The sequence below is a fragment of the Pteropus medius genome, unplaced genomic scaffold (assembly GCF_902729225.1).
Source record: "Pteropus medius unplaced genomic scaffold, Ma_sr-lr_union100, whole genome shotgun sequence".
Taxonomy (NCBI): domain Eukaryota; kingdom Metazoa; phylum Chordata; class Mammalia; order Chiroptera; family Pteropodidae; genus Pteropus; species Pteropus medius.
In genome coordinates, this window is record NW_024349800.1 from 49,695,524 (window position 1) to 49,719,085 (window position 23,562).

The following is a 23,562-nucleotide window of genomic DNA, read 5'->3' on the forward strand; positions in this document are numbered from 1 at the left end:
TCAGTGCTGCTGCTGCTGCCTCTGAGTCTGGCCGCTCCCAAGGATGGAGTCCTGAGGTAATGAGATCCCGAGGGCAGGGTCAAGGACCAGGAGCAGGGGGAGCCTTGGAGAATCTGAGGGTGTCTCTGTGAGGCAAGAGGCCTCTATATCCCTCCGCACCCACTTCCCCCTCTGCCTTGTGCCTGTGAGAATGCCCAGCGCAAAGTGGGTCTGCAATACATGTCTGCTGGACTCATTTGGAGCCAGGATCTCAGTTCCAATGAGGTGTGAAGCACAGGGATGAAGCTGTGGGCCAGGGAGGGGGCTGCAGTCCTCTTACCAAGACCTTATAGCGGGAACCCCAAAGAAACAGAGCTCGTTAACAAATCACGTCTATTTTTATTTGAATACCCTTCTTGTACCTATGCAGTGTGTATGTTGGGCGGGGCAGGGGACAGATACAGGAACAGCAGCAAGGGTTGGCAGCAGTGACAACAGTTCCGGTAGCAGCTCCTGCCAGCTCTTTGGAGTCACAGGTCTGGATTGACTTGGGCTTTGTCCGGAACTGGGAGCAAATCTTGAACTTAAGACTGACTAAGAGACCCTGAGCAGATTGAAACTCCAAAACCAACATATATGCCTTCAACTTGGAGGGAAACAAAGAGTCCATTTTGTGTTATGGAGTAAAACGGGTCTGCATAAAACTGAGTAGTGCCACTGGCTCAGCCAGAGACCTGCCTCTTGGTCTCAGCATCAAAGTAGAAGGGTTGCCACGATCCACATTGTCCTGTCCACCACTGCATTGTTTCTTGGGTTGCCAACTTGTGTCTACTAGGTGTGGCTTTGTCTGGCCTCTGTCTACCCAGATGTTTTATGGGGCTTTTCACTTACCATCTAAGTTAAGAATCTGCAAACCCAGAGTCTGAGAGAATAAGGTTCTGCCTCTGAGGAGACTAGAAGGGCCTCCTCCCCACAAGGTTTTTGGGAACTTGGGGAAACAACTCCCTTTGGGTCTGGGGAGAGAACTGCCAGGAGCTTTGGGGTGGAAGACTGGAGGCAGGGCCCTCCGGGAGGCTCTTTGCAAGGCTAATCCTCTCCTCCCTCCTCCAGGCTGGACCCTGAAATGCAGCAGCAGCCCTTACCCAACCCCTTCCAGCCAGGCCAGGAGCAGCTCCGGTGAGAAGGCTGGGCTGGGGGTTTGAGGACTAGGCCTGCGGCTGCAGACTGGCCTCTTGTGAGCTGATTTTCCACTTTTCTGTCAGACTTCTACAGAGTTACCTAAAGGGACTAGAGAGGATGGAAGAGGAGCCAGAGCACATGAGCCGGGAGCAGGGTGAGGGGCTGGGTTGACGGGGCCAGGGGATGGGAGGCTCAGGGAAGCCAGAGCTGGGACTGACCCTGGGCTGTCCCATTGTCTCCTGTCTCTTCTATCTGCCCACAACACGACTTCTGATCCAGTTTCTTTTCCCTAGTTCTCCTCTACCTCTTTGCCCTCCATGACTATGACCAGAGTGGACAGCTGGATGGCCTGGAGCTGTTATCTATGTTGACAGCAGCTCTGGCCCCTGGAGCTACTGATTCTCCCACCACCAACCCGGTAAGCCCTGCTGGATGGGGTCTCTTCTCCCATGAGGCATTGGGGCTTTGTTTTTTTTTTCATCATCACTCTTTTAGTGAATCCCCAGGAATGCTCAAAGCCTGCATGACAAGGATGGGAAGTTGGGGGGGAAGCAAGGCGGGGGGGTATGACGTCGGTGGTGGTGTTGGGAGGGCCAGGGCTCCTGGAAACATCTCTGATCACTGTAGACCCCACAACCACTGTGTGCTTCCACAGGTGATCCTGATAGTGGACAAAGTGCTTGAGACCCAGGACCTGAATGGGGATGGGCTCATGACCCCTGCAGAGCTCATCAACTTCCCGGGACAGCCCCTGGAGCTACAAGATGTTGGGAGGCAGTCCCTGTTCGCTAAAAGCTCACCAAGACAAGAAACACAGGAAGCTCTGGCCCTCAAAGAAGAAGCTGGGGGACAAGTGGAGGCCGGAAGGGAGTCCTTGGAGCCTGTACAGGAGGCTGAGGCACAGGCAGAGGCTGGAGGAGAAGCCCCAGGCCCTGGAGGGGAGGCTGGGGGACAGGCAGAGGCTGGAGAAGAAGCCTGCGCCCCTGGAGGGAGGCTGGGGTGGGACAGGCAGAGGCTGGAGGAGAAGCCCCAGGCCCTGGAGGGGAGGCTGGGGGACAGGCAGAGGCTGGAGGAGAAGCCCCAGGCCCTGGAGGGGAGGCTGGGGGACAGGCAGAGGCTGGAGGAGAAGCCCCAGGCCCTGGAGGGGAGGCTGGGGCACAGGCAGAGGCTAGGGACACTAGAGAGGAAGCCAAAGAGCTTCCAGGGGAAACACTGGAGTTTAACAACATCCCAAACGGGTTTGAGGTTCATGCTATTCAAATGGCGAATGATGAGATATAAATGTTGAGGATACAGGTTTGTACTCCTAGAAGTCTCAGTGCCAGAACATAGCCCCGAAGGGTGGATATGTATGTTGGGACAAGGACCACCTCTATGTCCCCTTTCTGGCCCCAGCGGGTGGCAGGTCTTCCTGTGCAGTGCAGGGAGACTTTAAGTTGAGAAGACCTAGACAACCAACCAATAAAGCTTTAGGACCCAGGCGACCAATAAAGAACTGAATGAACTCATTTCCCTGGACCATCTATCTACTGGTCCAGCCTGCCCAGACCTCAGGGATGCGGGGGTTGGAGACTGGACCGGCCTCTTGCAGGAGCAGGGATTCAGCTTTCTCAGTGTTCCCAGATGATGCTGAGACACAGCAGAGTATAGCACTAGGCCATAGCCAGCTGCAGACAACCCAGGAAGAGAGCTCAGCCTCTCTCTGGGGCCCAAACGGTCCGGTTCCCCCCTCACCTAGTATTCAGACACCCAGTGCCCCCTGCAGGTCAGGGCAGATCTTCCCCAACACCTGTACTCCCCCCGCCCCGCCATAATATTAACAATAACTACCATTTATTGAGAGCCTTACACACACCAACATCATGCTGGGAATTTTATATATTGTCTGATCTTATCCTCACAATAATTCTATGACCAGACATAATTAGTTTCATTTGACAGATGAGGAAATTGAGGACACTTGAGTTCAGTACTGTACCCAAGGTGACACAGCTAATTAAGAAGCAGATTTGAGTTCAGGTCTGACTCCAAAGCCCATGCTCTTTATCACATTTTGTTGCCTCACGCACCCTGCCCTAACTCCCCTGTGGGAACTGGCTAACTCCAATATGCCCTCAGCCCTGATCTCCCCCAGGGCTAGCAACGATCTGTGTCTGGGGTCACATTTGTGGCTGAAGCATCACCTTAACTACAAGACAGCTCCAAGGGTGAGGCTTTCAGGCTTTGGGGCAGTCACTGGGGAGATATTTTTTGGACTGCAAAGGCCCCACCAAACCACAAAATAGTAGGCTCCTTGTCCCTGCTCTCAAGTGGGCTCAGCCTGGGCCACTCCTGGGGCCCCAGGACTGGAGTCTTGTGGCAGTACAGGGGCCCAGAGGAGCTTTTCTCATGACTTGTGGTTATTTGAAAGGTTCCCTGGGGTGCAACGAGTTAGTATCCTCCCCAGTCAGAAAGGCTCTCGGTCACTACCATCCTTGAACGGAGCCTCCATCACCACGGGCACAGATGGCGACAAGCTTGGGACACTTTGCTCTGGTCTAGGCAGCCCCTCCTCTGGACTTGGGGTGGGGGTGGGGAGGTGAACTGGGGGAATGGAGAAAAAGGGCAAAGGACTGTAGCATCAAAGCCCCCCGGCAGCCCTGGCCCGAGCTGTTTGGACATCAAGGACAGACAGACTGCCAGAAGGAAGCAGGCTCTGGGGAAGGAGATTTATTTGCTCTGCAGCTCCGCAATACGGGAGGCCAGGACATAGGCAGGGCCCGCCCGTGGCCTGCATCTGCCCAAGAGCGGGCTGGACAGAGCGGGGAAGACCGGTAATGTGGGCCTCCTGCCACAGGGCACTCACACGATGCCATCGAAGCCCTGCAGGCCACACTTCTTGCCGGCCACCTGGCAGCCAAACCTCAGTGCCTCCTGCATGCTCTTCCCTGGAGGGAGGGAGAGTAGCTGGATCGGCCTGGTCTTCTGGGCAAGGCTGGACCCCAGTCTTGAGCCTCCTGCTGAGGTACTCACCCTGGGACAGGCTGAAGATGACGGAGGCGTTGAAGGTGTCTCCCGCCCCTAGAGTATCCACCACCCGGGGAGGTGGGAAAGCATCCGAGTGGAGCAGCCGTCCGTCAGGGCCCAGGGCATCGGCGCCCTCCTCAGCCCAGGCGCAGACAAGCGTGGCCCTGCAAGACTCTCCATTCAGCTGGGTGCTAGCCCACCCCTGGCCCCCAGCCTCATTCCCCCTCCCCAGGGCAGCCCCTGGAGTCCAGGCACACCCACTCCCCACACCCAAGGCCTCTTCCTGGCCTCCCCCAGCTCACCCTTTCCTCACACGACTGTACAAGCCCTTCAGGGCCTCTGCCGCTGACCGGAACCCAAAGTGCTTGGCCACATCTTTGCTGACAAACACCTGTGGGCAGTGAAAGAGAGGCTGACCATCACCTTAACTCTACTCCTAGCTCAGCCACTCACTACTATCAGCCTAGCGTTGCCATCACATTATAACCCCCTTGCTCCACATAGCCACCTAAATCCCCAACAGAGCATCTCACTGCCTCAAAGAAACACAGTTTCATACTTGCTCAAGATATGTCAGAATAGGGCCCTGTAAATTGTGACACACAACCCTGGTCTATTCGTTCTAAGATCAATGAGGTTCCTCACAATTAAAAACCCAAAGCGAGCCTTGAGCGCCATCTTGGGGTGAGATCCCCCATAGCCAAGCCTCCAGCATTCAGGAGCATTTTTGTTTTGTTTGTTTTCCTCACACAACTATGCCCTCTAGGTCTGGTTTCTTCATCTTAAAAACAAAGGGGTAGGGGCTCAAAAGCCTCCTCAACACCAGCTACATGTTTGAATCACCAGACAGAGTTCTGTTAAAAAAAAATACTTCGGCCCAGGCTCCACCCCTACCAATCAAATAACAACAAGGATGGGGCTCAGGCATCCAACTATTTTAACATGCGGTCGGAGTTGAGGACCAACCAGCTTTCATCTACTATGCTAGGATTATTACCCAATTCCTTTTACATCCAGCCCTGCCCAAATTCATCTTGTGCAAGTCGCCTTCCCATCCTCTTTTACCCGCTAGTGGCACCCATGACCTGCCACCCACCCAGAGTTGGAGGACACCTCAGAAACAGTCCCATCCTCTCATGTGACAGAGAAGACTGAGGAGGGTCAGGGAGGAGATGCTTCTATGCAGGAGATGCCCTGTGGCTGGCTGTCTTGACCCTTTCCAAGCCCTCTGGCCACCCTCAGACCTATGCACCCACTAAGGTAGAAAAATTCTTCTTGGTCATTGCAGAGGTCTGTGCCAAAGCCCAAAGCTGAGGTCCAGCCTATTTGCTTTGCCCACCTCCTGCCAACACTACCAAGCCATGAATAGCCATTTCAGGTGTGGTAGGCGGGCCAAGGGAATGCTCAGGCTCCTTTTTAAGAATCAAAAGAGCTGGATATGGCAAGGAGAAGCTGCATGGAGTACTCACCACGTCTCCATAGCCAAATAGCTGGAACAGCTCCTCTCGGGTCTTCTCCACCTCCACAGACACCCGGATATTCTGCCCTGGAGGCTGTCTGGCATTGTGCTGTTCTATCCGCTGCAGCATCTTCACCTGCTCCGATGCGTTCCGGCCCTGAGGCAGGGCAGGGCAGCTTAGGACCAGCTGGGCACTGCCCAGCCATCTGGCTCATTCTTCCCTCCCTGCTGGGACTCTGGGGGAAGGGGGAGAGGGACCCAGGGCGGCTGGGCTGGAACCCCCTCCTCGGTCTCAAATTCTAGAGCTGTCGTGGACCTTGCAGACTTTATCAGCCAGCCCCTGACTCATTTCACAGTGGAGAAGACTAAAAAGTAAGAGATTTTTCCTAAGTACCTATAATAAGTTAAATGACAAGGCAAGGATTAGAACTCAGGACTTTTTGGGGTTTCCTCCCACCCAGACTCTAAAACTTCTCTTGCAATGAAGATTCTTGTTCCCTTTATTTGGGAGCTGAGTCAGGTCTCCCATTCCTGCTTCCCCAGAGGTAATGGGTCAGGCCTCCTGCGGCTAGGCTCCTGCTGGAGTCTGGAGGAGGTGAGGCAGCCTGTAACACAGAGAGCACTTTGCCTGGATCCAGCATCCTGCTTCCAGTGCCTACATTCTGCTATACAATCTAGAGTAAGTCACCCTGTCTTTGTGGGTCTTAGTTTCCTACCTGAAAACTTAAGGAAGGATAGAGAAAGGATGAGAGGGGTTGTTGAGTCATTGATCTCTAAGGTACTTCATGGCTCAAAGAAACCAAGGAGGCAAAACACGAGGAGGGGCTGGCAGCTTGAGCCCCTCCAAATACAGGTAGGGCGGGGCTTGCCTCAATGTGGATCCACTTGAACCGGTTCAGATCAACCTTCTCAAAGTCCATAGCAGACACATCTGGCAGGTTCCTGAGTCACAGGGTAGAAGGACAGAGAAGAAGGGGCATGGTGAAGTTGGCCAGGGCTAGGATCTCCGATGGGCTGCTGGGGCCCCTATGCCTGGCATTGTCTGCAGCATGGCAGGAGGCTGGATCTACAGCATAAGCTTCTGAGGCTCAGCTCCAGGACAGACCCTGTCCCAGGCTAAACGCACAACTATTCCTTGCCCCGTTTGGCTTCATCCAGACAGGGAAATAGAGGTAGTTTGCTAGGGTGCTCCCACCTATATTTGAGGATGTGATAGTATCTAAGAGCAAACAAAACTGCAGCATGTGCCAAGGGGCCAGGACTGTGTGCCGTGGAGACCGCATCTCCCGGAATGCCCTAAGAACATCAAAGACTACAATTCCCAGAGTTCTCCTTGCCAGCACGGACGTGCGCGTGCGCGCACACACACCTCTCCCAGCATGCAGTGCCCTGGGAAACTACAAAGGTCATGGCTGCTCTGCCTGGAGCTCAGGTCTGGTCCCACTCACTTCTGGCACCCCAGTGGTGACAGCACCACTGTCCTGAGTTTGACAGCTATGTGTTGCAACCCAGAGGTTAAGGTTGATGCTTGAGGACAAGTTTATGTTTGGCTCATTTATGGTGGAGACCAAAAAAAGGTCCGCCTTGACCCTCCTTGGCCAGAGACCTAAACACGGCAGATGTTCTCCCCTCTGTATTCTGTTAGTGAATCCTTCACCTGCTTAACTAGCTGTGTGACCTGGGCCTTTCTCAGGCTGCTTTCCCCACTGGTAAATGGGGCCAAAACCCCCAGCCTCACAGGCCTGTTGTACTTGGAGGTAATATGTGTGGATATGCTTGGACTGAGGCCAGTAGGCAATAAACATCTCATTGCTCCTCTCCCTCCCTTTCTGTGAATACCCATGTTGTGTCCTTGATCAAAGTCGCTACAGGTTGTTGCTTAATGGGCAGATAACTAGGATTTTGCCCAATGCGAAGGTTGCCACTAGCATGTATGCCCACCCACTCATTCATTGGGACATAGTCCAGGGATCATTGGCCATAAGCTTGTCCGCAGATGACTGTCCCTCTCCCCCAGGTTCAGTGGTCATGCTGGGCAGTAGGGATGGCCTGAACCCAAGAGCAGCTGAGTTTGGACCATTTCAACTCTGATATAGTACCTGGCACACCTGAGTTCTTAGGAAACCAAACCTCTGAGATTCTTCAGGCAAGAATTGGGAAGATGAGAAGGGTCTGCTCCCACAGGGCCTCTCCTAAGGAGCTCGGACCCTAAAAGGATTTCCCTCTCCTCAGGTTAGTGCCACATCAGATGACCCTGATCTGCTGAGCCAGTGTTCCCCTTCTGTCTGTGTGGCGTTTGGTCTGCCTTCATTATGCTGGGACCTCTGCGGCAGCTTATCTTTTGAACACCCTAAACCCCAGCTCCTTGGTGCCATGCTGCAGGCTGGCAACTCTGGGGCTGACCCTGGAAATGCCACTGGGCCCCCTTCAGGGCTTAAGATGGTTTGAATCACATCCCCCATCCCTCTATCCTCAGAACAATTTCCCTACACCCACACCCAGGCTGCTGATTGACTAATTATGGAAGAATCACATCATAAATTACATTTTGTACAGGCCCGCCTTGATGCTGAAGGCCAAGTTGCCAGGCAGAGCAAAGCCCACCCCTTCCCACCTCACTTCTCCCCTAATTGAAAACAATTCAGCAATCACTGAGCAGTTTGGCATAGGGACAATTTCTGATATAAAGAGAGGGGCCACAGAGAGTAGGCAATTGGGATGCCCATGGTGGCAAGTAAGGGAACTGATTGGTGGGTGTGGCAGGGTGAGGCCAGGGGGCCTTACGTGTCATAGAGCACAATGGTACGGGAGCCACTGGAGTTGTTGACGATGCAGCAAGAGCACGGGGTCTCTCCCCTGCTCTGCCAGGCCACCTGAGACACGTCCACACCCCGTTTCCTGAAGTCAGCCACCAGGAAACTTGGGGTGGAGCCCGAGCCAAGGGAGGGGCAAGGAAACACAAATTAGAGGCTATAAGTGGCCTGGACCTTCCTCAGGGGTAGAGAAAGGTGCTGGATCACGTGGGTGCTGAGCACCCCACTTCTGAGAGAAGAGTCCTGTCCTGGGGGTTCAGCAAAGGCGGCCGCAGCTGGCAACGTGCAGACAGGTGTACAAACCTGTTGGCATGTAGGATGGTGCGGCTACCACTGGCCTCATTGATGATGACTGTGGAGATGGGGACAGAGCCCGTGGTCTGAGAGACCGTGTAGCGTAGGTCCACGGAATAGCGACGGAGGTCATCCAGGACAAAACTGCCAGGGTGGAGTAACCCGGGGGTGGCATAGTTCGACAAAGTTTTGGGCACCGGAAAGTAGCTGGCAAGGCCACTAGGGACCCAGGGTACAAGCAGGAGGGGCGAGGAGGGGGCTGGAAATCACTGGCTGTGCAAGGAGGCAGGAGAGGCAGGAATGCATAGGCTGGCAAGAAAGACACTAAGGGACATTCTTTTAGGTCCTGACTGAAACAAACTCAAACCCTGACACTGTCTTTCAGTTTGACTCAAGCTGGAAAGGATTTGCTCATGTTCATAAAGCTAGCTGGGGTAGCTCTGGGGCCTAGAACATGTACCCTGTTTGAAACAAGCAGGTGAAGTCACTGTGACCTGGTTTCATGCAAAGCCAAGGCAGAATTAATAATTACCAAGGTGATACTTTGTCCCCCAGCTGCCTTCTGCACGCTCATCCCTTGGCACTCTTCTCTCTGAAGTCCCTTCCAGTCCTAACATGAGTCCCCTCGTTCTACACCTGCCTCCGTGATGCCTAGGAGCATCTTGCTGCCTTGGTGGGCCTGCTCACTGGCCCCTCCTCTCCTGGGTGGCAGACCCTCCAAGGCAGTGAGCTGGATCCCAGTGCCTGATGCCTCTCAGTAGGGGCCTGGTTCAGGACTCTTGCTGAGGATCCCTCCAATCACAGTGGGCAGGGTGCAGGAAGACTGCACCCGCAGAACAAGGAGGCCGGCCCCGCCCCTCCTGGCCATCTCTGGAAACAGCCATCTTGTGCCCAAGAGCTGGCACTTATGCCAGTCATCCAAACATCATCCTGGCTTTTCTCACTATGGCTGGACCCCACTTATGGCAACGCCATAGCTGGGCAATATAGATTTGTATAAAAGTGAAAAGACAATAATGCTGGGAAAAATAGAAGGCAGCAGGAAAAGGGGAAGACCAAATATGAAGTGGACTGACTCCATGAAAGAAGCCGTAGGCAGGAGTCTGCAGGAGCTGAGCAGGGCTGTTGAGGGCAGGACATAGTGGGCACCACTAAGAGTCTCCAGGGATAGGAGCTGACTCAACGGTATGTCACTCACTCTCTCACACACACACACACACAAGTCAGGACATCTGTCTTTGTCTTACACCTCAAGAATCCCTTAAATAGTAGCTTTCCCACAGCGTAGAAAATACGGTTTGGTATGCCAAATAACTTTTTGCACCCACAATGCCCAGTACATGGCAGGTGCTTATTGAATGTTTGTCATGGGGAGAATTTGGAACGGCCACCCATCGGCATGATTATTACATCAAGGTGGGCCCACTACCTTAATAGCCAATCTTGCTTCTAGTTGGGAGGAAAGGCAGCTGCTGAAAAAGGTTAACAAGCAACCAGCTGCTGGCTCCAGGTCTCTCTGTTCCATCTCATAGGGCAGGCTCTCGTCCCTAGATTCGCTTAGTACCAGTTCATCAAGGAAGGTCATCTGGATGCAGCTCAGGGGGCTGGACTCTGGCAGCAGGCCCCCTCAGACTAGGGTTCAAAGGGCTGTGCTTCACAGGCCAGCAACCTGGCAGCCTGCCTCAGTCCCACAGTGGGCAAAGTGTGGACCTCACCTCCTGATAAGCGCGTGCTGAGTTGGGGTCAAAGGGCTCTTGGGTCCCTGAGGCAGCCAACGTGGGGTCAAAGGGCTCTTGGGTTCCTGCAGCAGCCAACATGGAAAAAGCGTATTGGCCACTTAAAAGCTGCAGCCTCAGAGCCGGTGAGCTGGGAGGCATGGGTCTGGGCCCGGTTTGAGTACATGTCCTTGGCCAGGGTGTTTTTGCTGCTTCAGGAATAATGGGGACATCAGCACTGGCCCTGCCCCCTCAACTGGGAAAGAAACTGCAGGCCTGAACTCTCGGATCATGGATGCTGGACATCCCTGAGGGAGAGCAGATACAGTATGTCACTAACTGCCTTCCGCCTCAAGCACAGCCAGGACGAGGGACTCAAGAAGGGCAAAGTCACATCCACCACAGAGTCTGTTGGAAGCAAGGAAGAAGGTGAGGAAGCTGCAGCAGGCTCCAGGGAGTGGCCAAGGAAACAGGCTGTGGAAGTGAAACCTTTTAACAGGACGAGCATTAACACCTGAGCAGCAGATAAACCACACCAGGGAGGGCCTGGGATGCTGGCTCTCGTCTCCGCCACCTCCCACCCATTTCTGGTGGCCACAACCATTTCTTATATAGCCCACCCGCCCAGGGTTAAGACTTCCTTCTCCCCCCACCCTGCTGGCAGGCCTCCCCTGCTCCCTCCTCAACTCACTCAGCAGCGTGGCCAGGGGCCAGAGAGCCCATGAAGGCACAGGGGGCTCCCAGCAGGGAGAGAATGGTGCAGGAGTTGGATGCATTGCCTCCACGCTGCCATCTCTGGGACAAGCACCTGCAAAACACAAGGACGGTCCCTGCAGCTCAAGCGGGCTGATTCCGGGATAAGCAGGGATGACCTCAGGGCCCTGGGAAGGGCCACGGAACCGAAAGCTGGGAGAACTCCCTCAGAAAGCACCCAGGCCAGTCTTCTCCTTTTCTAGATGGGCAGCTAAGGCCCAGCAAAGGGCGGTGGCTAGGCTGACGACCAGGTCTGTCACCCCAGCCTAGGCTAAATTCAGGTTTGCAGTGATTAATTTCTATCTTCCACCTATTCTTATGACATTAGGAAAGCACTCAGGTCCATCACAATTAGAGGGTTCTACTCCCTCTGGGTTACATCCTTCTCAGTTACAATGGCCCACCTCTCTCCTTGAGAGCTGGATAACTCTAAGTGCCGCTTCCCAAAGGTGTCAGATCTACTACCTGCTCCTGTCTCAGGGCTTAAATAATAATTCAGGTTAAAATGATAGGACAGGAAGTGAACCCCAACATTGTGATCATTTAAGAAGTGAGGGTTGGGGGAGTTAACTTTTACTATATCAAAAGTTAAAAAAGATTATTGGGTGAAGACCAGTTTTTCTCCATCTTTTTTGTTTGTTTGTTTCTTTTTTTTCCCCAGCTTTACTGAAATATAATTGACATATAACATTCTGTAAGTTTGAAATGCACAACGTAATGATTCGAGATATATATATATACACACACACACATATATATTGTGAAATGATTACTACAATAAGGTTAGTTGACACATGCATCACATCATATAATTACCTTTTTTTCTTTAGTTTTTCTCCATCTTTATGGAAAGTCTAATGAGGAAACTAACTCGAGATACACCTGTATAACTTCATTGTCATCAACAACAGAAATGATAACATGTATCCATAGTCAGAGTACTTTAATGATTCCTCATTTGTGCTCTAATAATACTGTGAGGTAAACAGTGCAGGCTGTTATTTCTATTCTCAGTGTAAAAAAGAGTAACAATAATAACTGTGGCAGCTTATAATAAGAGGAACAAGTACCACAGAACCACTACTTAAGGGAAATAAGTGAAGCAGAATTTGTAGACTAAGATATATTTGTACACAAAACCTAACCCTAAACTTCCCCTTCGGCCTTGGGAAAAGGGTACCATGATCTCAATGGAAAGAAGGATACTAATTTGTAAAGGGACAAACATTTCTTAAGCTATGAGCTTAAAAGAAATGTTCATGCAGAGAAGAGAGGAGGAGCCTAGAGGGATTTAGCTTGCTCAAGATCACACCAATAGTTAATGACAAAGCTGATGATATCAGAACCCAGTTTTCCTGACTTTGAAACTCCTACAATGTACTCTGTATTTTTTAATGGACGATAGTTAGACCACAGCTTGGATGAGGTTTCAAACAAAGGGTACACAACATTACTCTCTGGAACTCTTTCAAAATCACACCAATACCCAACTTCCTGTGCAGAAAGGTTCTACTGAGCATAACGATGTTTTCTGGAAGGCTCTTCTCAGCCTGGACTCTGGGAGGCAGGGCCATTCCTCAGGGGTCTGGCTGAGTACCAGGTGGCAGCTCCTGAGAGTCCCCAGCTGCCTGTGGAGCACAGAGTGCCTGGGACAGGTGGGGCTGAGATGGCTGTGAAGGACTGGGTCCCCACTCAGACTTGCTCAACTGGGAGGCACAACAGAGTCTAGGATCTGGGCTGGGTGGGGTGGGAGCACAGGAGATGAGGCCCTATGGACGACCAAAGTGCTCTACAGGGGAGCAGAGCCATGGGTCTGAGGGTGGGGGAGGTATAGGCTGGAAGGCAGGGAGTACTGACAACATGGGAAGGGTCTCTTTAGAGAGGTGCCTGGCTTCGTGCTCACCTTCAGAACCAGCCCCAGTCAAGGTGGGAGCTAGCTGACACAAGTAAGCTCAAAGGAATGGGCCTGCGGTTCTAGTGGAAAGAGGTACTCTGGGTCTTCTCCAGCCCTCCACTGTCCTTAGAGGACCTGAGGCCCCAGAATGTGCACTGTTCTCCTAACTCCTCACTGTGTACTGTGTCCTTGACCTCGATAGGTGGGCACACCCTGTGTCTCTCCTCCACTGCCCCTGCACCTCTGGGAAGAGGGTCTACCTCTGGCAAACTAAGTAGTCCAAAGCAAAGGGTCAGCTCCATGAGCTGGGCAGCAGCAACAGGACAGGGAGCACAGGAGATGACGGAGGGCTGGAGCACGAGACTCAGAATTAAGAGGCCTGGGATGTGATTACTGCTCTGCCACTCATTAACAATGTGGCCTTACGAAAACCATTTAATTTCTCCACATTTTCCTCCTCTATAAAGAAAGAATTTGACTGATCTTCACACACTTCCCATGGGCTGCTGTGAGGAAAATATATGACAACACACGTAACAGTGCTGGATGAACCCAAAGCCTAAGGAATGTCAGGTCTCTCCCCTCAATTAACCTCATGGATATCAGCACAGCAGTGCCTCACTGAGCACAATCTTGAACTAGCCTTTTAATCAGTTTTTGGCTGAGATAACTGATAGCCAAGGAGCGATTCTTCTAGGAATTTTAATTGCTAGACTTCACCAAGAGAAAGATCGATATTCCACTCACAGAAATGCCTTCTTGAGATTACAGTGTAACGGTGTGGGTCTTATCAAGAATAAATATAAGAACAAACAAATGACCCTTCAACTTCTACCAGATGACTGAGAAGGATGTTTTCCATTATATTGCCCACTGACTTTTGTAAAAAGGACTTCTTGGAAACTCCCTTTGGAATTTAGCACTGGAGAAAAGATGTGGTGGCACATGTACGAGCTCTATCCATAACCCGCAGCATCTTCAAAGTCGCCTCCAGTGCGGGCCAAGCCCTGAGCTATACAGTGAACTCAAATACCATGGCTTTAAATGTTCTTGAACAGTCTAACTCTACATACTTCTTACTGTAGGATACCTCAATTTTTAAAAAGAAATAGATTATACACCACACACACACACTTTTACACACACACTACCACATACATATAAAATAAATTAGAAATAAATGCTGGTGAGAGGCAAGTGCATAGGTTTTGTTGTTAAAAAAGAAATTGGTCCTGTGGGTACTAATTGCGTGCCCTTGGATAAATCACTTTGCCTCTGAGTCTCTACTTGCTCATGGGTATATTGGGGATAATCATACTTGATACAGTCCCAGAGATGAAATGAGAACTGGCGAACACAATGCTATCCGAAGCCTGGGTATGAAGGCCTCACTAAAAGCCTCACTTATTTCCCCAGGTTTGGGTCAGAGGTCATGGGGGCCCCTGGCTCTGCAGCCCTGTAGTCTTGGCCACCAAGCACAAACACGGGGCTGCAGCGACCCCTGGGGTTTTCAAGGGGCCCGGGCGCCCCTACCTGCTGTCCGTGTCCTCCTCTGGGTACTTGTCCACCACATTGATGATGTCCAGCACCACCAGCCCCACACACAGGATCTGCTTCTGTTCCATAAGGCCGCTCCGGGAGCCTTCTGCTCGCCCTGCTGCAGGGGTTCCTCCTGGGCTGGCTTTTATCCTGCAGGATTGTGTTCCCGCTCCCTGCGGCTGCCTGGCTCCTCCTCCACGTCCCGAGCTCCTCCTCCAGGGAGCTTCCTGCAGCGCTAAGAGGTACAGTGGGGTGCAGAGAAAGCAGGCGCGCCCTTGTTCCCCACGCCCACCTACTCAAGCGGGCCTGGGAGCGCAGAGCCCCAGATCTTGGTCCACGGCCTCGCCTTAGCAAGTTGGCCCGGCAGATGGCAACGCCTCCCACTTCTTGGCCTCATTTTCCTCTCTTGTCAGACTGACTGGGGGCTAATGCAAGCCTCTCTAAAGCACAGCTAGGCAATCTCATGAATGCAAAGAGAAAGTGCAGTAGAAAGACGCCCCTTGCCCCGCCCTCTCCTGCACAGGCGGCTCCCACTCCGCACCCTAGACCCTTGAGCCGGCCTCGCAGCTGCGGCGGATCCCCACAAGCCGAAGCAGTGGCTCACGAAGTTGGTGCTGCTCGGACGCGCCCCCAAGACCCAGCCAATCCCGACCCCAGGTCCCGCCTCCGCCGTGGGAGCCCGCAAGGTGAGAGGCGGTGGTCACATGATGAAAGAGCGCCCAGCGCCCCCTGGCGGACGCCAGCAAGACTGGCGTGATCATGAAGAGCGTCCCGCGAGGGTTCTAAGTCGCTGGGGCATCTAGTATGGCCCGCGTGTCCGGAGCAAGTGCGGGCAGAGCCTTCCCGCGCAGAGCGGAGGGCGCGACCCGGATTCGTAGCCAGGGGCTCCCCCATCCTGTCCCCTGTGTACTATCTACCCCTGAACATACTGAAGTAGACGGCGTGTTTTGTTTTGTTTGTTTTTTTTATAAAAACCAAGTGTCTTTATTCCTGAATAGTTTAGTATGGCGGTGGGGGCCGGAGCACCCTCGGGAAAGCCCTGGAACCCAGGGAATCGGCCTAGAGGCCAATTGCGGGGAGCAAAGGGTGCCAGGATCGGCTCCTCCACAGCCCGGGTCCTGCAAGGGAATGTGATCAGGCCAAAAGTCCAGACGAGGAGACTCCGGAGACCCCCAAACCGATGCGCTCCGTTCGTGGGGAGGAGGCTGCTCTGGGAGCCTGTGCTGCGACGGGTCCAGAGACTGCGACTCGCCCGAGGCTGGGGTGCCCGGATGGCGCCCCGTCCGGGAAGGGGAGCCCGCCGCCCCCGCTGGCTCTTTGGCAGGCGTAGACACTTCGGGCTGGTCCGGCCCGGCCTCGTGTCTACGCCTGTTCTAGCTCCAGGTCCCCGTAAAGCAGGGCGCCGCTGAAGATGGTGAGCGGCTCCTCAGAGTGCGCCAGCTGCCCCATGACCAGATCGATGCAGACCGTGTCCCCGGCCTGCAGAGGCAGGATGAGGCTGAAGACGCCCAAGGCGCCCGGGCTGGGCTGGCTCTCAGCCACCGGCTTATTTTCCAGGCCCTCAGGCTCGTAGCCACCTGAGTCTATGCGGGCCACGCCCAGGTTGGAGCGGGACAGCACAGCCTCCACTTTCTCATGCCGATGACCAGTCAGCACCGCACTCAGCAAGTAGCGGCCGGCCAGCGGCGCGGTGAACACGCCTGAGGACAAGGATGGCAGTTAGGAGAGGCAAGTGGCAGGGGCCGGGAAGACTTCGAGACCCTGAGCTCTTGGACTAGGGAGGGACCTGCTGGGTCTTTTCACCTCTCTTCCAGGAGCATGTAAGCTCCACGAGGGCAGGGGATTTGATGTTCATTACCGGATCCCCAGCACTCAAAACAGTGCCTGGGCAAGAGCAGCCCCCCAATAAAGAGCTGTTGAACCACTGGCTCCTCCCCTCCCCACGCCAGCGTTCAACTCAACCTGTGGTGAGAATGAATAAATGGAGGAAAGAATAAGGCTCTCCCCAAACCAGAGCACGGAGAGAGAGATTCGGATTGTCTGAAGGGGCAAGGATGAGGACACAGCACTGCACAGCCTCCCCGCGGCCCGTGGTTCCCCCAATGTAGCCCGCTCTCAGGCTTACCGGTCACTGGATCATAGTAGTTCCCATCGTTGAGCAGGACTCTGTCGAAGGGCACCGTGCCTGGTTCAGACCGGGGCAAACTCAGGGCAGCTGAAAAGGCCACCCGGGGCACAGAGGCTGCTGGAGCCCCTTCCACTCCTGGGTGGGGATAGGATGGGTGTCAGAGTGGATGCTCAGTGCAGAGCTGCCAAGCCCCCTTCCGCTCCTGAGTCTCTACCCCCAGGCCTGCCTGAGGCTTTCCATCCTCCAACCCCTAATTCAGTTCTCCTCCCTCCAGCATCAAATGAGAACTTACCCTGTTCACCTTGGGGACCTGTGGGAGGAGGAAAGGGAGCAGTGAGAAGTAGGGCAGCTCTTGCTAAGACACTCAGCAAACATCTGCTGAGTCGGTCCTGCTGTGCTAGGTGCTAGGCAGACTTTAAAGCAGGAATGGAGGTACCAAGAAATGAGGAGATAGGTCCACTCTGTTCAACTGCCAGGCCATAAGCCCTTAGCCCCCGGCCTGTTACATTTGACACAGCCTTTGTAGGCTCAGCCTTGGTCTTCAGTATAGTAGTGAGGCCACCATATCCAATTAGCCAGCACAGTGACTAGTCACTTTCATAGTCACTATCAGCCATCTAGGACCCCCAACTCCTCATCCCTTTTCCCCCCTTCCCTGTCAAATTCAGAGTCGAACGTCAAGCCTGGGGCTGCCCATGGGTGGTGGTAACCCTGGCTGCAGCAAGGACCTCAGCCCACATACCTGGTGGCCCGATGGGCCCCTTTTGTCCATCCTTGCCCGGAAGTCCTGGAGGTCCAGCAGGGCCTGGGGGTCCCTGCACTCCAGGAGGCCCTGGGGGCCCAGCCTCACCTGCAGGCCCTACAATGACAAAAGTTGAAAGAGAACCATAAAAGGAGTTCCCAAAGGACAAAGAGGGTGGTAGCTCCACGGACAGGTTAATGGGACCCCTCACTGCCCATGCTGGATAGCTGGCTGGCAGAGCAGCACCCCACCTCCACCCACAGGCCTGTCTGAGTTGCCAGGGAAGGACTGGGGGCTGGGACCTTGGATCATCTCTTGTGGATAAACCACCCCCTAGGTCAGTGGTGGGTCTGCAATTTGTGCTGGGCAGAGCAAAGAGAAAGTAGATGAGGTTAAGGCTGGGTTGTTGCTGGGGAGCGGGGGAGGGGTCCCTGTGCACTGCCCCGGGCCTCCTCTTGTCCCCTTACCAGTGAGGTCCCTCAGGCCGAGTTGGTGAAGTCGGTCCTCCAGGAGCAGTAGGGAACTGTTCAGAGCACCAAGCCGCCTGCCCAGGCCGGCCTGCCCCCCCAGCAGCTTCTCCAGCAGGGCTGCCTGTGTCTGGCTGGTGCTGTTGGTTTCCCGTAGCCCAGCCCAGAGCCCAGCCACGTGTCTTGAAAGGCCCTCACGTAGGCCCTGCAGCCCCCCAGCCACCGTGTCCAATCGCTCACAGACTCCCTCAAGACGGCCCAGTCGTCCCTCTAGGCTGGGGCACTGGCCAGCCTGTGCCTGACCCTCTTCCAGGCCTCGGAAGCGCTCTTCACTCTCTGTAACATGCTCTGTGGCCTCCTGCTGTAGCCTGTTAATCTCAGAGATAATGCGGTCCTTGGTGGCTCCCAGGTCAGCCAGATCAGCGCCCTGGCCCTCCACAGTGGTTTGGAGCTCATGCAATGAGTCATTGAGGGAGCTGAAGGTAAGAATAACCTCAGAGAGCTCTCCTTGCAGGGCCTGTAGGGCTGAGCCTGAGCTGCCCCCGAACACACTGAAGCCATCCAGAGGCCCACGGCTTGGCCCCCCAACACCTGGGCCGGCCCCAGGGCCCCGTGGGGGAAGCAGAGGGCAGGAGCAGCGCTCCACACCGTCCCGAAGGCGGCCCAGTTCCTCTTGGACACCACCGCAGGCCCCACAGCCCTCATCCCCACGGGCCTGCAGCAGGCCCTCCAGTTGACCCAGCCGTGCAGCTGTGAGATTCAGCTGAAGTGTGAACTCTGCAGCTGTCTCATCTTGCGCATCGACACGACTCTGGAGCTGGCCTATGACCCCTTGCAGTCCCTCCAGTATGGTCTGCCGGCCCTCCCCAGCTTCTTCCACCTTGTGCAGTCCTGAGCCCACCAGCCGCAGCTGTCCCTCGCTGTCCAGCATCCTGCGCTCCAAGGCACTGAGGATCTCACTGACCTGGGAGTCCTGCTCCCCTGGGGCCCCAGAGCAGAGCTGCCCACATGCCTGTACAGCCCCTGCCACCTGCTCTTCCAGCAGGTCTAGCCGTCCACCCAGCTCCCCACTCACATTGGCCAGCAGCCCCTCTAGCTTCTCTAGTCGGCCCCGGGCAGCAGGCAGCCAGTGTCCCAGTCCCCCAGGACGCACAGGCCAGCCTTCTTCCTGCTCCTCTGAGGGACCCAGGGTGGAATTGAATCGGTTCTCCAGGCGAGAGAGGCGGGATGCTAAGCTGGTATAGCCTGGGGGATGGCCTCCCTGCCCGGCTGCTCCTTCCAGCTCGGTGCCTCGCCGCCCACTCAACACTGTCACTGAGCCAGCCACGACCTCCAGCCTCCGCTCCAGATCTGCCAGTCGCCGGCCCAGCTCTGGAGGGCAGCATTCCTGAGGGGGCCTGCGGCCCAGGACCTGCCCAGCGAGCTGCCGCTGCCCCTCCTCCATGGAGGCCAGTAGCTTCTCCAGTGCTCGGAGCCGCTCTCTGTCATCTTGCTGCTGCCGGCGGAAGCCATCCAGCCCCGCCAAACACACAGAGCAGGACTGCTGCAGTCGCTGCTCCAGCTCCCGTAGCAGCTGCTCGCTGTGGCCAGGAGGGGCTGGGGTTGGGTCCAGGGCCCTGCCGCCACTGCCGCCACCACCACTGTGATGGTTGTTGAGATGACCTAGCTCCTGGTCGTGGGTGGAAACGCGGTTGTCCAGGAGTTGCAGCTGCTGCTGGATCTCATGGAGGGTTTCGTGCACACCGGGGCGGGCAGCGGCATCTGCTGGCTGCTGCCTCCCATTAAAGGCTGTCTCCACAGCCTTCTGGACATCTTCTGCCAGGCGCCCACTCAGTCCCTGCAGTACACTCCGAAGGCCCTGAAGCTCCTTTGTCAGGCTCTGTACCTGCTCCTCCAGCTGCTGTACCTTCTCTGACTCCCCAGGACCTGGCAGAGAGGGGAAGACATAGCGGAGGGGCTGGACCTCAGAGCCAGGTGCCTACCTCCTAGGTCCAGCTCCCCAGTTCCAACATGAGGCCAGAGGTCTTAGTTGATTCCACCAATTTAGGTAATTTGGGCAAGAGAGATGGAAGGAAACTCCCATTCACTGAATACCTCTAGGACAAATCTTTCCCCCTAACAACTCCATTGGGCAGCTACCATTAGCTTTTCCCATTTTGTAGGTTGAGAAAGAGGACCAGAGACATTAAGTAACTGGGCCATGGATTACAAGCTTAATAAGTGGCAGAGCCAAGTTTCAAACCCAGGTCATCCATCTGACCACCAAGCCCATGTTCTTTCCACTGTCCAGAGGGCCTCTTAACTTTATGGAAATTGTTTCCTCATCTGTGAAATAGATATGACACTATGTTGCTCCCTCAGGACAAGTGAAATGGCAATGTGGGGGAGGCACTGTGGACTGCATGACAGTGGCTCTTCCTGGGCAGCACCTCTCCACAACACCACAGGGGACAAACAAGGTTCAGTGGCAAGCCTGTGGGCTCTAGCTGGATGGGGGAAAGAGTTGGCCAGAAGTTCCTGTTTCCATAATTACAGCATGGCTATCTCCCTGGCAGGCAAACACAGCACATCCGCAGTGCCTGGCACGTACATGGGAAGGCAACAGGGATTGCAGCATTCTGGGACCTAGTCTCCAGAGGCCACCGAGGGGCCTGGGACCTGTAGTCAGTTGCAGTGCATGCTAGGATTTGTAGTCTCAACTGCCTATCCCCTTGGACCAAGCTTCTCAAAGGAATTCCCCTTTTTTACGCCGCAACTATTCCCGGTTAAGGAAGTATCTTGACACATGTGGGCGTGTGAAACTTTATTCTTTCTCTGCCTTCTTTTCTCCTCCATCTCATCTGTTACACACCACACCCACACCACACACACTGCCGCACCGCCGCCCATGCCTGCCCGCCGCAGACGGGAAACTCGGGATCATTAACTCCCTCTGTCTTTTTTTTGACTTGGTATGGTGTTTTCCTCGGCACCCTGGCCCCATTCCACTGGCACCATCTCCCTTCTCTTCCCCCAGGGCTCCCATACTCACCTTCTCCCCCTAGTCCACTCAGGTGGCTGCCCGCACTAGAGCCAGAAAGGTTGGGGCGACCGGGCCGGAGCCGGGGGCGTGGTGTGGGAGGTGCAGGACCCAGTGCTGGGCCGGGACTCTCGGCACAGTCCTCACCCCCATACCCTTGACAGCACCTCCACTCCATATCTGTCACCGTTTTGTAGGCCACGCGGTAGTGAGGGCGGAGGAAGCTGCGGTACCTAGGAGAGGTGGAGGGAGGGCTCTTTACTCCTCCCTGTACTGTCAGTGACCCTGGACCCTGTCCTCAGAGATGAGCAGCTGCTGGTGGGCAAGACCTGTCCCTCAGGCTGGATCCCCCTTACCATCCAGCATGCGGCCTTGCTCAGTTGACAGCTGTCAGCTTCTTGGCCAAGGGCCAAATCCCTGTTGTTCCTCCCCTTGTCTTGTACTGGAACCTTGAATTCCTCTCCTTGAGTATGACCCAATCCAGAGAAGGCATTTTGGGGCTGGCAGAGTGGTCTAGGTAAGTGTGCCCTCAATATCTCACCAGCCAAACTTGCCTCAGCATCTCCTCAAAATGGCTCTGAGTGAAGGCCCTGGTCCTGCCCCTTGCTACCTGCTTTGTACAAATTCCCTGAGTTAGCCACCCACCTGCTTTGCTAGCCCAGCCCCCACCAATTCCCCAGCACTGGGGCTCACATGATGCTGCGGGAACACTGGGGCTGGCCCCAGCCACAGGGCTGGTAGTCGGGCTTGACGAAGGTCTCCACTCCATCCTCAAGGACACAGCTCACTGTCCGAGTCACCACGTACGCACACCAGTTCCTGCAGGCACAACCCCAGCTGGGCCCAAGGGCCAGAGACACATGCCCCAGAGGAGGGCCAGGGGCTACCAGAGGGGCTGAGGGAGGGTCAAAAGATCAAGTGCCCCTGGGGACCAGTGGGAGCCAGGGCTTAGGCAGCGGCAGCTCCCCCTACGCCTTCCTGTGTGGACAGAGTCAATAAAGACTTTTCAAGAAGGAGAGGAGTCACAGAATGGAAAACCAACTCCAAGAAGTCGATCCTCATGGCTGGGGAGGGGCTCCCGGGGAGCCTCTGAATTCACACATTCATTCGTTTCCCTTTCGGTCTCAATCCCCAGCTTGGCATGGCCTGTGTGAGCAGGCTGGCTGGGGCCCTCTGCTGACTCCCTGGATGCTGGCTTCCACCCACCCCTCAGGGGAGAGGACCAGGCAGGCAGGGGTCCAGCTGGGGGTTAAGCAGAGAATAAGCCATTGATGAGCCCTGTCCCCTGTGGGGTTTGCAGTTCTACACTCTTGGCCCCATTCATGCTGGCCTCTGCTTTATGTCGGGCTGGAGAGCCGAAGGGAGCAGAGCAGAGTGGCAGTAGAGTCATGGATTACGAGAAGGGCCAAGGAAGCCCTAGAAAGGGATAGGTCTGCTGGAGGATCCCAGGCTGGTGCGCAGCTGGCAGGAAGGCCTGACCCACACCCCTCAGGGTAGTTTCCCTGGGCTCCTAACTGCAGGCCTTACGGAAAGGACACAGGAGCTGATCCCCCTGAGATTAGACAGAGGAACCTATCTATTCAGGGGGGCCCTGGAAACACCCGGCGGGAAAGTGGGAGTGTGAGGCGTCATCTGATGGATGGGCTTCCTCTCCCCCTCCTCCCCGCACTGGGGACACAGCTCAGGAGAGGATAGCCAAGCTAGGGACCAGGATACCCATTTTCTGACCCACCCTTCCACCTATACCCAGCCTTGGGCTGGGACCCAGACTCTTACCTGTGGCGGCTGGCAGGCCGGGGAGCACTCTGGGGCTGGGGCCCCCCAGGGCTGAGGGCCCCGCTGTTCCCCGTGTAGAGACTGTAACCGCGAGGAGGGTAGCTAGCTGCCCCCACGGCTGTGGTCAGCAGACAGCAGAGGTAGCAGCTCCAGAGGGTCCTGGGGGCCATGGTGGGGGCGCTCGGCTGTGGCCCTCAGAGGCACATCCCACCCGACCACTGGCGCCTCTGCCTGGAGCGAGGATGCCCGCTGCGCTGAGAGTCGGGTCCTGTCCCCAGCTTCCTGATGGCAGCCCAGGGCCACACACCTCCTCCTTGGCCTCCTGGCCTGACCCCTCTCCTCCCCTCCTCTTTCCTCCTCAGGCTCCTGTCTGTCCCTCCCTCGGTTCCTTCCGCTCTTCTCTTCTCCACCTCTGAGAGGAGTTTGTTCTCTGTGCCCCTCGGGCCTCCTGCGCCTGGTCCCTGCCCCTCTCAGATGCTGCTTCCTGGGCCTCCGCCCCCTCGCCCCAGCTGGCCCTTCTCTGGTCTCCTTATCCGTTCTCCCCAGTGACCGGATCCTGGGGGTGACAGGACTTTACCCCTGTGGCTGCTCAGAGGCGCTGGAGTGGCTGCGTGGGGCGGGCCCTGGCCTCCAGCCTCCCTCTCTTGCTCATTCCCCTCCCTTCCCCCTGTCTGGCTGGCGGTCCAGCCTCCCCCTTCCTCCCCCCACCTCTCCAACCATCGTGCGCCACATCTGCTTCTTGTTAACTCCGGGAAAAAGAGGGAAAAAAAAAAGGAAAAACAGAGAAATGTGGAGTTGC

At 55.3% G+C, this 23,562-nt stretch overlaps 3 protein-coding genes across 6 annotated transcripts in view; 1 reads left to right on the top strand and 2 right to left on the bottom strand.

Annotated features, from left to right (window-relative positions):
• Positions 1–3,298, top strand: part of CGREF1 (cell growth regulator with EF-hand domain 1) — a 17,927-nt gene extending 14,629 nt beyond the window's left edge. The window contains exons 3-8 of the mRNA XM_039886946.1: positions 5–56; positions 1,090–1,155; positions 1,242–1,312; positions 1,452–1,576; positions 1,814–2,157; positions 3,277–3,298. Of these exons, the coding sequence (XP_039742880.1) occupies positions 5–56; positions 1,090–1,155; positions 1,242–1,312; positions 1,452–1,576; positions 1,814–2,157; positions 3,277–3,298 (680 nt within the window). The remainder of the gene's footprint in view (positions 1–4; positions 57–1,089; positions 1,156–1,241; positions 1,313–1,451; positions 1,577–1,813; positions 2,158–3,276) is intronic.
• On the bottom strand, positions 3,019–15,210 carry KHK (ketohexokinase). Of its 4 annotated transcripts, XM_039887583.1 has the most exons (9): positions 14,626–15,210; positions 11,137–11,253; positions 8,740–8,874; positions 8,408–8,542; positions 6,493–6,565; positions 5,634–5,780; positions 4,467–4,555; positions 4,171–4,328; positions 3,853–4,085 (listed from the first exon to the last, which is right to left on the bottom strand). In XM_039887583.1, the coding sequence occupies exons 1-9, from the start codon at positions 14,715–14,717 to the stop codon at positions 4,000–4,002; spliced, it is 1,032 nt and encodes a 343-aa protein (XP_039743517.1). In that variant the 5' UTR covers positions 14,718–15,210; the 3' UTR covers positions 3,853–3,999. The 4 variants fall into 4 exon arrangements, with proteins under 4 accessions (XP_039743519.1, XP_039743517.1, XP_039743518.1 ...); XM_039887585.1 differs by lacking the exon at positions 8,408–8,542 and having other exon boundaries at positions 3,019–4,085; XM_039887584.1 differs by lacking the exon at positions 8,740–8,874 and having other exon boundaries at positions 14,626–15,198.
• A 366-nt stretch (positions 15,211–15,576) lies between these two features.
• Positions 15,577–23,415, bottom strand: EMILIN1 (elastin microfibril interfacer 1). The gene is made up of 8 exons (XM_039887576.1): positions 22,764–23,415; positions 21,681–21,806; positions 21,000–21,220; positions 17,969–19,894; positions 17,502–17,618; positions 17,052–17,069; positions 16,757–16,894; positions 15,577–16,331 (listed from the first exon to the last, which is right to left on the bottom strand). Exons 1-8 carry the CDS (start codon positions 22,931–22,933, stop codon positions 15,994–15,996), a joined length of 3,054 nt encoding a protein of 1,017 aa, XP_039743510.1. The 5' UTR covers positions 22,934–23,415; the 3' UTR covers positions 15,577–15,993.
• Between the last annotated feature and the right edge of the window lie 147 nt (positions 23,416–23,562).